This window comes from Oreochromis aureus, linkage group 4 (genome assembly GCF_013358895.1).
Source record: "Oreochromis aureus strain Israel breed Guangdong linkage group 4, ZZ_aureus, whole genome shotgun sequence".
Taxonomy (NCBI): Eukaryota; Metazoa; Chordata; class Actinopteri; order Cichliformes; family Cichlidae; genus Oreochromis; species Oreochromis aureus.
Window position 1 is genome coordinate 31,058,274 of NC_052945.1, and position 17,203 is coordinate 31,075,476.

Below are 17,203 nucleotides of genomic sequence, written 5' to 3' on the forward strand. Positions count from 1 at the left end.
AGTTTATCTTTATTTTATTTTACTTTATTTTATTTTTTGTTTTTTCAAAGGATTTGGTTGATTCCCTTTTTTATGTGCGTGTGTGTGTGTTATTGATTAAATAACATTTTAAGTAACACAGTCCAAAGACATGCTTGTTAGGTTAATTGGTGACAGAAAAATTCAGTCTTGGCTAATCTGTGGGGCAGGGTGAAGTAGCAGAAGAGATAGCGACAGGGCCAAGAACCAGGCTGTATTTATTCCAATCAGTAGGGCTAAACATCTAAAGAGCTGCAGAGAGACAAACAGAATAGAATGAAAGTCAAGTGAGGGTTGGAAAAATGCAGAGAGGCAGAGAGGGCTGGTGGAAAGGATACTAGTTGGCAGAGCAATTGATGCCTACTTCTCAAAGCTACAGGTTGACAAGGCCCATGTCAATGGTTAACCTATCTTATCCAGGAAGAAGTCCGAACGTGAAGGAAGAGTGGGTGTGCAGGAAAGTGGAGCTCAGACACCAGAGCACAAGGTGGAAGAGTTTACCGTAGCGCAGAATTAGCTGCAGGAAGGCTCCAGTTGGGTCGGGTTCCTTGTGCAAGTTATCTATGATCTCCTTCCAAGCCCAGCAAACCTACACGTCCTCCTGTCCTCTGTGCTTAGAATATCTCCTCAGCTGCTCCCCAAAGGGCCTTGGGAAAGGTTGGTACCATTGGTGAAAGGGCATTTGGAGTTAGATGATGACTTTTAGAATCATCTTTTCTGACTGAATGATTAAAACTTACGGTATTTAGCTGTCTGTAGTGGATTTTCCCACATTTCAGTCATTCAGCGATTAAAATAATGAGGTTTCAATTTTTTTATTCAGATGTTTTCTGACTCTACATTTTCTTTTGTCATTACTCAGCTTTTTCTAATTTACATTTTAAACATGTCCGCCTACTTTTTAACTTCTTCTGTTTGAATGTCAGCTTTCAATAGTTCTGAACTTTTCTTTTCAGGTGAAAATTTCTGTATTTTTCATCTCATTCAACATTTTTAACTTAACATGCAGCAATTATTTCATTTCAGCTCAAAACATTCAGCTATCAGCATCCACACTGCAGTTTCTTCAGAAAATGCATTTTCTAGTTGTCATTGTTGTCCACAAGCACCTCGGTTGGGGAGTAGGTCAGGGCACACAGCTGTAGTTTGAAATGGTCCAGGCCACTGGTGATTAGTCAGCTATCACGACGTCACTGTGAGAAGCCTGATGTTTGCAGATTGGCTGGGAGAATGCTACGTGATTCAACGACCTCATGGGAAGGCATGGAGAAGCCATTTTTGGGAGAAAAAGAGCTTACATCATGTTTGATATTTTGTCACCAAAATGATAGACTGAGGAACACCATCAAGTGCAGAGTGTATTGAAGGGCGTCTTGCGATAAACGTGATTTGTGCAGTTGAGTTGCACAAACTGAGGAAAGGAAGGAAATGACAAGAACTAATAGCTACGATACTGATTTCGATACCATTTCAAGTAAAGATAATTACTCAGCATTTTAATGAGCTGAATGCTTTGAAACACATCGCAGACACACACATACATATATCCATTGTTGTTTATTGGTCAGTATTTTTCACAGGCAATAATAATCATTGTCATAATAGTGCACTTTTCCTCTTTTGTAATTATACTACAGACATTTCTCTTTGTCATTAATCGGGTGAGCTGTTTTCTCGACCCCACCCTCTCCTACGCTCCACCTCCGCCCTCCATTTATTTCTCACATCATGAATTTCTCCAGAGTGAAACATTCTTTTTCTTCTGTGTGGAGTGGAGGGTCACAAGATGGGAGTTGGGAGTGGGGCTTGAGTGGCGGAGCAAGGGCGGACATGGAAGAGGGACATGATAGGAGATTATAGTCGTACAACTTTAACTGCAGAAGAAGAATGAGCAATAATGATGAGAGGAAGAATTGTATGGTGACTACAGTGTCAATAAAACATAGTGAACTCTACATAGATATGGATGGCATACAATGGAGACAGGCACACAGCGTATACAAATGTATACAGCATCTTTGTCGAAGTATACTGGGTATAAAATGTATACAAGAGGGGTGGTTATATTAGGTGAGATATGTGCATGTGGTGAGGGATAGGATGGGTGGAGCAGGATTCCAGGAATACAAAGGGGAAGAATGGGAGGAGGAAAATGTAGAAAATGTTAAGTGAATAGGTGGAGGATAAAGGAGGAAAACGAGTGAGGGGGGAGATTTCTTTCAATTAGGGAGTTTGTGCAATCAAGCCAAGCGCCCTGTTGTGTCTTTGAATGGATTAAAATGCAGTGTTTACTCAGTGGAGCAAAGTTTAGGAGGTTCCTTTCCTCTTCTTATTTCAATCCTTTAGCTCTTTTTCCCTTCTAAGTGGATGAAAGATGAACTTTTGTTTTAAAAAAAAGATTTAACACTACCTTTTGTGTATTTGAGTGTGCAACTTTAACACTCTCCAAACTCTGACCTGTCAGGTGTGTGGATCTCACTGCTGGGTTTTCCCACAGGTGTACATTATGAGAATTGGAAGAGAAAAAGTAAATTTCTGAAGACAGCACAACTAAAAATAAATACATTTAAAAAAAAGGACAGTAAATCTAACAATGAAGTGACTGAAACACTTTCTTGATTGTATCCACTAAAAAGGAAAGATATCAGAACGTCACGAGGGGCTCTGCTGTACTCATCAGAGAGGAAATTGTGAAAACTTTCATTTTGCAGCTCCTTCTTTTAAACTAGTTATAGGCAGCTGAAGCAGAATTTGCAAAAGCAACCAGGAATATAGCAAGAAAAAAAAACAAAAGATGTAATGACAAACACGCCTGAAGGTCAGTGAGGAATGAAGCTGGTTTGCTTGAAACGACACATAATGTTTTACAAGGAGTGCACATGACTGCTCTGTAAACTGTTAGCATTGTAATACTTGGCAGTGTTTGAGCTAAATGTCAATGTTAGCATGCCAAACAACTCACGTCCTCCGGGGCTCAAATACGAAGCCAAAGTAGAAGCCCAAAAACTGCAGTTCCTCCAATGTCCACATCAATCCCATCGATTTCCATATTCAAATGCAGAATAAACTCATTTACACGGTGGTACAAAAATAAATAAATAAATATTTGTTTTCTTGTTAGCTAATATCCCAGTTTAGGATCACAGTTTCAGGAGGTGACACTTTATACAACTTGCCCTTAATTAAACCCATAATTTCTTAATAATAACATTAAGAATTAATAGGGCTGTTTTGCAACTGGGTTAGGCCAGTAGATTTTTGCTAGCTATCACCTCAGCTAACTGCAGACACTGTAGTGGTATTCTAGAGCAGTTTAACGCAATTACTTGACAAATAACATGGCTTGGCTTTTGTTCAGAGTGAAATTATATTTTATTCGACTGTTAGTAATAATTAAGAAGTAACTGTGTGCAGTGTACCCACAACAGTTACACACAGTCTGTAAATGCACCATGCTAACCAAACATGCCAATTCTTACCTGATAGCTAACTGTTAGCTCAGCTAGTCATTGGTAGCTCTGAAACAGTAAGATTGTAATTGCTATGTGTATATATTGTTAATATGCAAATGTTCAGCAGGTATAATGCTCACCAAGTTCTTTTTTTTTTAGATGGGCCTAATAGCATGCTAACATTTACCAGTTAGTTCTAAACACAAAGTGCAGAAAACCACCTAGAATACATGAATTTGGTGCCAAATTACTGTACTAAGCCAATTTAGTGGACAAACTGGAATTTTTACACTCAAATCAATTCAATAATTAAGATAATAATGCTCGTTTTATCCACAAAGACACATACTGGGCTGAAAAGGACCTTTAATTTGAAAGGCCTTGGTGTGTGTGTTGTACATAGAGACACACAGAAACACGGACTTCTTTGTTACAACAAGTAATTACATAACATTCCAGCAGATTATCATCCTGCTGTCTTTTCGTTTGAGGTCTCAATTAAGAAGAAAAAAATGAACTGAACAAACACCTAAAAGAGGCAATGACTCAGCTGTGAAGGTATTTTGTGTGAAATCTTGGTCTCGCATTATAAAATGGATATCTCTAATGGCAAAAATGATGACAAAATAAATGTAAAGTGCAGAATCACAACATAAAGCTTAAAGGGCTGTTTTGCATTAAAATGTTTGAATTTTAAACAAAGAAACTTTGGACTAATTGTTTAGTTTTTGTCTGCAGTACCAGACATCTTATAACTAACATTTCTCTGTCTTTATAACCACCTATATCCATTCATGAAAATAATCCAGCAATGCAAATAAAGAAATAAACACATACATAAATACATTAATACATAAATAAATAAATAAATAAATTTTTCAATAAATAGACAAAACAAAATATTTCTGACCTCTTAAATAGTTTCAAAAAAGTTTCTTGACATTCACATTGTTGGTGCTATCTTGGTGTTAGACTCTAAAACTTAAAAAAACAAAACAAAAAGCATACCCATACGCAAAAGCTGGATCAGAGTATAAAAACGAAATAAAGTAGAAAACAAAAAAAGCATATTTCATTTCTTAGATGTGGCTTCATTTTCCTTCCCAGGCAGTTTGTGTACAGTCTTTATGACTACAGACACAAAGCAGTTATTTGTAACCTGCCAGTTTTGCATTGTTATAAAAGGAAATGCCACCGAGGATGAGTTTCTGTTGCCCAGCTGTTGGGAAAAACCCCCTAAAAAACACCCGGGTGTCCTGTTTAAAAAGACTTCCACATTTACCTTTAAGAGGACCTATTATGATTTGTATGTCTAGTGTTATGATGCTGAATGTTCATATTAAACATATTAATGCAATGAACATATGTAAAAGTAATGCCAGTGAGCCAAAGGACTGCCGTCAGCTCGCAGTACAAGCTGAGATCGACCAGAATGAGTTTCTTTTCTTCATCTGCTACAGTCATAATTCAGTCAGTACAGTTTACAAGCTCTGGGTCCTGCCCCTCTGCAGGCTTCCAGAAACAAGACAATTGGAAGAAAGTGGGCTTTTAGGGAGGGTCTAAAATGACTGAAGGGTTACAGGTAGGATTTTTAAAAGATTAAAGAAATTATTTTTTAAAACTGTAAATCATGCAATGATGCTCTAGTGTTCCAAAGTAGAAATATGATGGTCTGGAAATGAGCACACAAGTTCCCTGCAAGTCATTTCATAATTGTCTTTTCTATTGAGGGAGAGGTTTGAATTTTTCTCAGTACAATATTCACATGCACATATATCTGCTGCTTGGTACAATCAGCGCCCTACCCTGCATATAAAGGCTTAGCAAATATGGAGCTGTAGCTCATTGTATTCTAAATTTATCAAAATGAAATGATCATATTTGTCCTGACAGGCATGTGCTGGCTTGTGTGTAACTTTTAAGAAAGAAATATCAGGAATTTTAGAAACCACTTATTAAAAAGAACTACAAAGAGGAAATTACATATCTGCTAATTTCAATGATTTTGTTTCAATCTACTTAGGTAACACAGAAAAGGTAGCTAAACTATAAAGCTAGCAGTAAGTACAGCCATCCAGGAATACTGCATGAACGCTAAAATCTGAATAAGGGTTGATAATGTTTTTCCATCGTGTCATCACTGTCTGAAAACAGCACTGTTCATGCGAAATGGATAAGATAGCTGAGGTATTTGCAGCTTGCAGATTTCGGAACTTCATAAATAAAAAATTAAAAAACAGCACATATACTACTCATTTATCTAAACCAAAATACTTCACTGCCCTCTGGTGGCAGATGTCAAGCCTAAACTCCTATTGTTTGCGGAATCTCTGTAGAGGCTACATAAGTAGCCATTTCCAGAATTTATGCCAGCGGGATGATGTGTAGTCACATATCGAGGGAGATATACATCAGGTTACATTACAGATTGTAGCATAGCGCTTCAGTAATGTCTTGATGGATGCTCATCCAAGGAAATTCCAAAAAGTTGATTCTGTTCATATCTGGACGTAGCGTTTTCAGTGGGAGAAACTTTCGTCACTCATCCAAGTGACTTGTTCAGTCCCATGTTACTCATGGCCATTGATAAATGGTCTCTGAGAAAGAATTGACCTCATTGCTCATTCTGTTGTGTTAGTTTCAGTCATTGTGCAAATGTACTGTTAATGAGGTTGGGGAAGCCTGCAGTTTGCTGAGACAGAAGAAGTCACTTGCATGAGTGACGAAACGTTTCTCCTACTGGAAACGCTACGTCCAGATGAACAGAATCAACCTTCTGGGAGCTTCAGCAATGTTTGTAGTTATGTCATATCTATGGTGTTTATTTAGCACAGGAGTCCATCCATATTTGGGACAACTGAAAAAAAAAAGAATGAATGAATTGAAACACACACCCAGCACGCACACATACGTATTTTCTGTTTGTTTGTTTTTGGTTAATTTAAAGTCCAAAAAATGCTGTCTCTAATTGCAGATGTGCTAAATAAAGTAATAATGGACCTTTGTTTTTCTCCTTAACTGTCTGATTTCCTGTTTGTTTCAAATAATTGTAGTAACTAAGATTCTGAAACGTTTAGTTTCTAGCTAACTAGCTATAGCTAGCTAGACAACTAAACGCTTCTGCTCCAAGTGGTTGTCACAGGGAATAAATCCACATCTGATGACAAATACCCTTCCTCATGTGACCCCTGTCAGGATTTGTCACCTCCTGGTTTCAAATCAGATATCTTTAATGTTTTAGTTGGATGGCTTTTTCTGTAGGAAACAATACAGTAACAGATCACTGGAATTACTCAGTCCAAGTTAGCATGGTCACATTTGCACATATTTAGATGCCCCGATACCTTTCTGCAATTACTAATGTGCACATCACAAGCCATTGGTGGAAGAAACCTTCACTTTCATACAGTGAAGGATGTAACAACACATCCGATTATAAAAAACGGATTTTATCAGGTGTACTTGCTAACGTATCAAGCTAACACTGGTTCCATTAGAAAGGTGATGACGTGATGACTGCATAGGTGATGAGACTTTAGGTGATGTAATTTTTGCATAACATAATTACATATAAAGTCTATGCAAACAGGTCAACTAAATTTGTGGCTTGCTACAAGCTAAGTTAAGTTAAACGATTAGCTAAGTTAAATGATTTGCTGATAGTGTGTTTCAAAGTTTAAAGGCTGGCATTTTCACCAAAATTTTAATGACGATCTGTGTAGGTTCTCACTCATCACCACGTCATCATTAAGACATGCTACCAACAATCAGAAATTGAAGACAAATTTACTCACAACATTTTTAGGTAGCTGGAGCTGTTTGATTCAACTTGGCCTTTATAAAGACACGAAAAACAAAAATGGAGAGGATATGGAGAAAAGTAAACAAGCTCTTAGGACCTAATAAGTTCTGAAAATATGTTACTGTAACTTGAGTCAAGCTATCAGGTGAATATTTGTGGGTTTCCAATGTGACCGTATTCTGTCACTGGTTGGACTAACACAGAATTGTGTTAGAGCAAGGACAAAAAAGTAAAAAAAGACAAATGCTGAGAAGTTTAGATAAGACAATCAGCATTTGACAGGTCTATATACTTGCAAGGCCTACATGTGCAACTGCTGTTTGTCGAAAAGGAGACTGGTTATTTTTAACGCTAAAGCTTCATATTAGCTTTGTCTGAACACTGGTGTGCACTTTGCCAGGGAACAAAGATTTTGTCACTTCTGTGTTGGAGATCCACTTATGGTAGGTAAAGCTTGATTTAGACTTCTGCAGGAAATCTACATCCTAACTTACACAGTAACCAGAAACAACCAGAAGGTTGCAGCGTAGGGTTAAAATGGGGTTCTGATTAGGGCGTAAGTTTAAGACTTCACGGCCAGTATGTAGAACAGAACTACGGTGAACAATAAAACCATGTGTATATGGTATGTGAATGTTATATGAGACAAACCTCTTTTGACAAAATATTTCTCCAAGATTGCTTTGGAGGCTTTTCACAACTTGTTCTTCTTTTCTACTACCGAATGGATACTGCCCGCTAGCCTGTGTTTATCTAGCCACCTTTTTCTCCCCTAGCATCCAATTTTACTTGTGAGATTTTGTGGTGTGTCCTAGTGTCCTTAAAATGGGGCTAAATCTAACTGGATATCCACTTTTTCTTCTCCTTCATTAAAGGCAATATGGTATCATAGCTTTAAATAAGTGTAATTCAGAAATGATTGTGGGACTTATCATACACTCAAGCAAGTTGTGTTTGTTGATTAAGATATTCACTTTGCTGTAGGGTTATGTTACATAGACACATCAGATCCATTGTCAGCACAGCATTAAGTTGGCTAATAATTTAAGAATTAAATCCACTTTCACAACTGAGTCTAAAACAGGACTCTCCCTATAGCTCTTGTTACTTTCATTTCCTTAACGCAGCCTTCAATTAGAAACTGTTGAGACGAGAGCAGAGATGGTTTCCTGTCATGTCAGGTGATGCTGAAAAGACTTGCTGATTCGTGGGATAGCCAGGAAATGAGGAATGAGAATGGCTTGATGGGCTCCGTCACTGACCAACATCTTCACGAGCCACTCTGACTGATGGGTGGGAACTTGATTGTTGAGTTTGAACGATGTGTTGCATGTGATTGGTCAGTGGGAACTTCATGTGCTTTTTTTTTTTCGATCCATAGGAACAGGTGAACTAAATTTCTTGTATTTTCATAGTAAAGTGGAGCTTTTTGGACATCATTTGTTTTTAGGCTTGTCCCACCAGGTTGAAGCTATCCTTTAGGGCTAATTAGAGATCAGCTCCAGTAGTCTCCAAAAATATACATTTCTGAGAAAACGAGCCATTTCAGGGGGAATTCTTCATTAAATCCCTAGATCAGCTTCAAGGAAAATCTTCTCCCTTTTTCCATCCCATTGCTTAGGACTAAAAGTATGAAGCAAGGCAGGAAGTAAGGAAATAGGAAAGGAAAGAATGTGGAAAGGACTAAAGAGAGGAAGAGAAAAGGGCCCTTCGTAGGGCCCTCACTTCTCTTCCACAACATTCTTTTCAAGGGTGAGCCTGTGTCCCGTTGGACGGCGAGAGTCTGGCCTTGTCTTTTCCCGACCCTCGTCTTTGTAAGACGGCTCCGCTGCTGCTTCCGCTACTGCTCCCCCCATCTGCCGCATGCTCCCCCTCTCCCCGCTCCGATCCGCTTTCAGATCTCCTGGAGTTCTGACGTGTAGGAGTGCTGGGCTGGCGGGAAAGCTGATCGTTCTTCTCATCTAAACGGCAAGACGTAAAATTAGGGAGAGATGAAGTAAAGCTAACAAGCTACTACTCTGTATGCTGTTGGTGGTGTGTTGGTGCTACTCACCAACCAATGCCTGCACAGAAGGCTGATCATGAGTACTCAGTAACTGAGCTTGAATGGTTTCCACTACCCTTTTGAATCTGCGGCTCGGACCTGAATAGAGGAAAAAAATCACTTATCAGTTAGTATTTTAGGTAAAACGACAGTAGTCTAAAAGTCCAATTTCTAGTGGGTTTATCAACAGACAGCATTAAACATGGAAACAGCTTCTGAGTCAGAACAATAAAGCCGATGTGAAAGCACCTTAATCTGCATTGAGACACCTTAAACCTGGACCAGATGGCAATATCTCTGGTAGGAAAACGACTTCCTATGCTATAGAAGTTTATTGGAAAACAGCTTTCTGAGCTCGACCTTTGTGAACACTTACCTGCTGAGTTTATGGGTTCAGTAACTCATTTTGGGTCATATTCGGCCCACCCAAACCTTTAATCAAAACTCTGATCATCACACATGTAGAATATGAAGTATTTCTTTTGTATTTTGAGAAACACAGTTTGATCTTCTGATCATTTACTTGTTAAACTTAATGCTCCATTACAGGCTTGGCATTTCTTTCCTATGAGGAGATACGATCAGTCCAAGATTAAAAACAGGTCAAAAGAGGAGTGTTGATAGTAAGAACCCAATGGATCATTTTATTAGATGAGTTTCTCCTGTAAGGCTTTCCTAGTATATCTAAGCTAAATACCAAAACCTAGATGAGAATACCTTTATCCCTTTTTATTTATCCAAAACAATATTCCCCCAAAAAAGAAAAATCCTCCAAGTATTAATAAGTTCTTAATATGCAGACCCACATGGAATACCTTCATTGCCCACTAGAGGGGCTCAGCTATTAGCTAAATTCTTGGCATATTTCAGGGTAATGTGTGCGACAAGTGGAGGACAAAAGAAGAGGTAGCAGGCCTAAAAGCTATCTATAGCAGATGAACAGTATGTGAAAGTCATGTCCTTAAGAAACAGGAAGAAATCCAGCAAAGACCTGGCACAGGACCTGAGAGCTGAACTGCCCTTCAGTTGATCATCAGAAATGATCTCAGTGGAAGGGAAACAGGGGGGGAAGGCTGAGATTGGCCAAATGACACAGGAACTGGACTGAAAGTCAGTAGCAGCAGGTCTTTGTCAACATGTACTGAGAAGGTTAGCAGAAAGGTACAACAGTGACAGTACTATCTGGAAAGTGTCTGATTAGCAATGGCTTCATTTTTCAGCATGACAATGATACTAAACACACTTCCAATCCAGTAAAAACATAACCTGGATAGAAAAACACAATGGAACACAATCGGTCATGGATTGGCCTCCCCAGAGCCGTGTGGGATCATCTTGACAGAGGACAGAACAAAAGGCAGCCAACATGCAAAGATGAGCTTTGAATGTCCTTCAAGAACCTTGGAGAACTATTCCTGAGGACTACTTAAAGAAATAAGGAGAAAACTTGCCTGAGAGAGTTCAAGGTATGTTGAAGAATAAAGGTGGTCCTACCAAATACCGTCTGTCAAGCTGAACTGCACATCACTGCACACATTTTCTGATTTCCACAGCAAAATCTAAAGACTTTAGTTAGCACTGTATTTCCCTCTGTTAGCTGATGAATCAGGTGCTGTTATTGGCTCAAAGATGATGATGTCAGACCCAGTTTAAGTGTTTGTGATCATTTCAGTAATTTTCTCTGTCTTCTGTTTGTCACCTTTAGGAATGCAGTCAACCATCCTCACAGTGGATTCAAACAGATTGTGAAGAAATTACATGAAATAACACATTCATATAACAGAGAGCCTTCCTGTTTCTTACTCCTAACGCTGCAGATCTTCCAGGAAAACAAGCTGGGCTTTTATTGTGAAGCAGCTGCAAGAAAAATAGTCCATTTTCCAATGTGTTCATCACTGACAGTGACTTCTCATCTAATACTATAAATCTTAAACTATAAAACGAGACATTTTTCCTCCATCGGTTGAATATTAAATTTGTTTTAGACATATCACATGGCTAATTTCCCCCTTTTCCCCTTGTTTAACCAAACCTTAACTCAGTGATGTTCTGCTTTATTCTGCTGAATGGGTGAGGTTGCAGAAACACAAGTATGCCCCTGACACAGTGCAGCATTCATTTGCATCTGTCTGGTAACTCCCCACATGTGGAAGCGTTAGGACTCTGGTCTCCTACCTGATATTAAAGTGAAGGTCACGCTGTAAATGCCCAGCTCTCGTCTCCCTTCTCTCTCTGCTCGTTCCCTCTCTCGCTCCCTCTCTCCCTCAGAGAAAGCAATGTCCACCTATGGGAGGAAAAGGACTCTGTGAATCAAAGTGCCCACGTAATTGCTGCATTATTGAAAACGCTGACTTTCTTTGTCATTGGAAATGTTCAAATTCTACACATAGTGACACCAGATTACCTTGGCTAAAGAGTTTGTAAAATAAACCGAGCAACTTTCACTCCATGGAAGATTAGACCATAAAATTTTTTTTAATGAATTTCAATTATTATTTTCAATTATAATACACACAAAGTCTTCCAGTGGTTTATCACTTTACACATGAATAAGATTTCTGATCTGTACACTGTTTAAGCAGTATTTGTGTGTTATCGAAATAATAGGTCGGACTCATAGCTGGGTTTGTGTTAAATAAAACCAAAAATGGCAGTTTTAGATGTAAATTTAATGCCTGCTTCGTTCAGCACTATCAGCTGTTTGTGGGCCACACAGGTCCCTGAGGGTAATCACCTGCTACAGCTTCATGACAAATACATACCTTTACTTAGAACACGAAGGTGACATTACTGTACTGTAGTACATTTGATGCTTTTCTTTATATGATCTTCAGTATATTATAAGACCTCTTCGAGTACACTGCAGCTCCCAGTTCTTTGATAAAAGCCTGAATAATGAACACCATTACCACCATATGCTGGATCGGTTCATTCTCCCAGTGACTGACAGCTTCTGTTTAGTTTACATAGCAGCTTCAGTGAATGCAGTTCTTTGATCTTTGGCCTTTTCATTCGTTCCCGTTTTGTAAATGGACTGGTTCTTATGTAGCGCTTTTCTACTCTGTATCAAAGTGCTTTATACAACTTTTTGTAAAAAACCCAGCATTTGGGTCCTTCATTCTATAAATTGGCTAGCTAGCTCGTTTTAACAAGTCAACATCACATCTTACTTCATCTGTCACATGAGGCCTCCACTTGACTTCAAAATAGGTTAATTTTGCTCTGTTTTGGTTCATTCATAGAGCCAACTGTTTGTCCTTTGCTAACATTTACATTTTAGTTTTACATCTTATTTTTTGCGCTACTTAGTTTACAGGGGTGTCCAAATTCATAGCATCAGGCCGCTTTTGTAGGCCGATTGCATCACAGTGACGCGATGAAGGCTGTCCAAATTCGAAGACTCCTCTAAATGCGTCCTCCTTTTCCCCAGATTTGAAGGATGGGTCGGGTGTATTCTTCGTGGCCCACCATATCCCAGAATTCATAGCGCAGCCCAGCCAATTCCAGTTTCCAACAATGGCGGCCGCTACTAATATTACTCTTATTACTCTTTCTGGGTCACAAAATACTTTTAAGATATTTTCAGCCAAGAATGTAGCTGTGGAAACTTCAAATATCTGCTCGGTTTATCAAGACATCACATATTTGCAAATAATGCTCCAGTGTTTTCGGAGACCGAACACGCGGCACATTGTTTTCAAACCCTCTGCAGTCTTTCGCTACTCAGGTTAAACATGATATATAAGTCACTTAGATAACTTAAAAATGTCATTGTTTGGCTTTTTTCAGTGTTTTATTTGTTTGTGAGTAAATCGGCTTGTCTGAGATTACAGCTGAATAAACGTCAAACAGAAAACTGATTAAACAGAAGTGTGAGATGGTCGAGGATTTACGCCAGTGTCCTGTTATATTTTAGATAGCAAGGAGCAGACGGCTGAGTTTATTAAACTCCACCGAGACAGCGGTGACGCAGATCTGAAGGCTAGACTGTCCAATTTCACAGCCGCTCACTTCCGGCCTACCGGGCTTCTGAGGACCTGGCCAACGTAGACCGTGAAGGCCGGGTCCTCAAAAGGATGCAGCCTATGAATTTGGATACCCCCTAAATCTACCATCGAGACCAGTCACTGTACATTTATGTCCCTCGAAGCTTCTTTTTATGTTATGTTGAAAAAAGTGTTAAGATCCACAAATGGGGTTTTAAGAACTTTTATAACCCTCAATTCTTTTAAGGAAGGAGTACTTCCAACGATAGATTTTAAAGCTTAAAAAGGGTTCGTCAAAAGTACTTATTCCTTACAAGACTGACTGACAACAAGCAAAACACTTCTGTTAGAGCTGAGGAGGTAATAAGAACGGAGTAATACTTGGAACTTGACAGGTTTCTGGAAGACAGAAGGACCACCAGAGGACTTGTATTCTGCCCGGAAACTATTCTGAGACACCACACTGTGGCAGAGGGATGGGATCTGCAGAAGACAAAGAAAAAAGTGATGCTAAGTGATGACGATCGAATCTCAAATCTGTGCGTTTAACACCGCCGTGGGAATCGCACAAGTATGTCGAAGCTTATCTAAGCTTGTCTGCACTCACGGAGAGAAAAGCTTGGACGATGTCAGCCTTGATAGAGCTGAGCGGCTTGTCTCTGATCAAGACAAAGATCTGCTCCTCTTTCTCCAGCGTGATGAAGTTACCAAACCAGGACCGCTTCACTAGCCTGCAAATTAATCAGATTAGTTTCAGTCACACGTTTTATACAGTACAAATAGAAAATAATGGCTCACTCATCCATAAGCACTGACACAGCACAGAGATTAAAGGTTAAATTCACTGAAAAAGGACACAAATGCACAGCTACAACCAAGTCAGTCGATAACACAGTAATATCACACATCACAGTGGAGAGCTAAGCAACATGTATTTTCATTCTTGATGTGTCAGCTCACAGTAACAGAGTTTTTTGGGCTTTTGGGTGAAGCACAGTAAAACTGGCAAAAAGTTACCTAGTTATTAAGTGAAAGATGACGATTTACTGTCATTTACTCTTCTTCAGCTATGTTGCTGCTGAGTGTTTTAGGCTGAACTGCAAATCATGTAAAATCAATGTGGAAACGCAAACGTCTAACAGAGTCTATTACAAGCTCCACATTTTCTCTCTTTCTAATATGATAATGTAAGTCAGGCATCTCTACGGTGGCCTGAGAGGTCAAATGCACTGCAGCTTGAGAAAACACCAGCAAATGTTGGTGTTTTCGGAGAGGAAATAACGTGACTGAAACCAGAGCATGTGAAGGAGTCCTCTGAGACAGTGGCATGAGGGACCAGAAGATGTGATTTATTTAATACCGTAGATTAGGGCTGCTCAATTAATCGAATTTTAATCTAGATTACGATCTGGGCTTTCAATGATCATTAAAAATGACTGAGCCGATTATTAGCACCTCCCTCGTGCTTTACTCTCACGCTGCTCCGTGTGGCAAATCGAGCGCACCTCTCTGCGTTTCGAACACGCGTCACAACAATTAAGAGGACCTGAGGGAAGCTCGGAAAGCTCGGAAAGCTAAGCAGAAGTTATTTGTAGAGGAGAGGATAATGGCTGCTGAAGAAAGAATGCCGTTGGTTGAAAAGAGAGGTAAAACGACTTCAGTGGTAGGAAACATTATGGGTTCGCGGAGTCAGACGTGGATGAAATATTGTGCAGTATTTTGAAGTTCACTAAACATAGATGTTTACATTTTTCATTTATTTTTTATATTGCAAACATTTGCACTGTAATCAGTATTTGCAGACTATTTTATATTATTTTTTGACATCTTTAAAGCCATTATTCAATACATTGTTATTGTTAAATAAATATCGTCAAATAATCGAGATCTCAATTTCAGTGAAAATAATCGAGATTATCATTTTTGCCATAATCGAGCAGCCCTACCGCAGATAAATGTTTGCTATTAGCTGTTTGCCATTAGCTTGTCACTTCTGCAGCTGGTCCATGACGTTACCGTCTCCCCAAAAAACACTCGCTCGTGTGTGTTTGTTGTGTTTTGTGTGCTTTTGTAGCATTTTTCTATGTGCTGGTGTTTTGTTTCGTTTTTTAATTTGAAGTGCGTTTGACCCTTGAGGGCCATCGCACATCCCCCCAGTAGAGGTGTGCCATATTGTAAATTCTGGTATTGATCCAATAATAAGTACTTACATGGCCAAAAACAATGCCAACAGCGATACGTTCAACCAATAAGTGCAGCTTATGTAGTGGAGGGCAGTGTGTCATGACTTACAAGATAAATCTTCATCACCTCTAAATCCCTGTGATCTTTACTTTGAACATTAAAAAGTTCACACAACAAAAAAACCCTGTTCAGCTTTTCATGAATTTTGAAACGAGCTTTGTTGGAGACCTGGAATGTAAATGTGTCTGTCTCTAAACGACTTTGGGTCAGCTGTACGCTACGAATAAAATCAACACACAAAGGTTACGATGTTTTTCATCGTGCCTGTTTGAGGCATATTTTTCATTTAAAAAAAAAAAAATCATTTATTTAACAGAATTCAGTCAGCTACATACTGAACACAGAGGATAGAAACAAAGTATCGATCCTGCTGCGTCAGTATCGATCTAATACCGATACCAGTGCTGATATTCAGGCTATTAATATTTTCGATCTGCCCACCTTTGCTCCCCAGAGTGTGTGTTTGAATCTTAAACTTAAGATACTGGAGCAATGTTACTGTCTGCTGTGTTATAATAAGCTACCCCTTTAGCCCTGTTCTAAATGACTTATTTCAGTGTGAAGCATGGTCTATACACATGAACATGATGCTTCAAACTGTCTCTCAGTTTTTGAATGTTTATCTGTAAACAGCCACTTTAACTTGTGTCTTTAACTGATGTCTTTGGTGATTTTGGTAAAATCGTGACTTTTAGCTCGGAAAATGGCTTGCAAGTGACGGCTAATTAACAAGGAGTTAACGTGCCATACCTGTTCTGTTGTCTGACAGCAGAAACAGAAAAATTATATACATGAGAAGAGCTTTAATGGAAAGTTGGCTGTATTAAAACACAGTAAATGCGAACAGAGATCGTAGCACAAAAGCAAACAGCGCTAAAGAGGTGAAAGCCAGCTAAGTGTAGTTTGCACTGAAGCATAAAAGGCAAAAAAAGATGAAAAAAAGCAAAGCAACCCACAACCAATACACAGTTCCTGCATATTGGTTTCAAATCTGTCTTAAAACTGTTGGCTGTGCCTCAGCATTAGACTTTCAACACATCTGTGTGCTGTGGGGGACAGTCAGTGCTGATGTTAACTGTAGCAGCATTAGATGCTATGTGCTAACACAAATCAGTTCTTTAGAAATAAATAAACATTGTTGTATTCACCCTGGCAGCCAACAAATGTTTGACATGATTGGTGGCTGTGGCAATTTAGAGTTAGCAGGAATGGCTCCATTCATTCTGAATCTAAGAGATCTGCTCAACATCGGAAAATGCTGCTCATTCGGTTACGACATCAGAAATGACTGCAAACTTGAATGGTTGATTCAGAGACAAGCCCACTGATCTATACACGGAAAGGAACGAAGTGAGAGGATGATCTGATCGGTGATAGGGGGATGGGCTTTTCTCTTTGTGGGTCTTTAGACATGTAAGTGAAAGAAGGAGGGTTTTGCAAAACACAGTGCGACCCTTTGAGTTGTAGGAAATAAAACTGATTTCATGTGTGTACTTACTCTGGGCTGGACTCTGGAGTTAAACTGGACATATCCTCTGATGTAGGAACTGGAGTCAGAGAGGGAAAGAAAAGGGCAGTAATTCTTGATGACAGGCTCAAATGTAATTGCTCTAATTACATATTATTAGAAAATAAGATGTTACTCAACACAGCCCCA

General features: G+C 39.1%; 1 protein-coding gene across 2 annotated transcripts in view; it reads right to left on the bottom strand.

Moving 5' to 3' along the window:
• Window positions 1–1,581: 1,581 nt before the first annotated feature.
• Window positions 1,582–17,203, bottom strand: part of LOC116309963 (serine/threonine-protein kinase BRSK1-like) — a 37,852-nt gene continuing 22,230 nt past the window's right edge. For both annotated transcript variants that reach the window (XM_039610641.1, XM_039610642.1), the window contains 6 exons: window positions 17,045–17,093; window positions 13,910–14,033; window positions 13,684–13,785; window positions 11,492–11,600; window positions 9,326–9,415; window positions 1,582–9,233 (listed from right to left, as the gene is read on the bottom strand). In XM_039610641.1, the coding sequence (XP_039466575.1) occupies window positions 9,019–9,233; window positions 9,326–9,415; window positions 11,492–11,600; window positions 13,684–13,785; window positions 13,910–14,033; window positions 17,045–17,093 (689 nt within the window). In that variant the 3' untranslated portion in view covers window positions 1,582–9,018. The remainder of the gene's footprint in view (window positions 9,234–9,325; window positions 9,416–11,491; window positions 11,601–13,683; window positions 13,786–13,909; window positions 14,034–17,044; window positions 17,094–17,203) is intronic.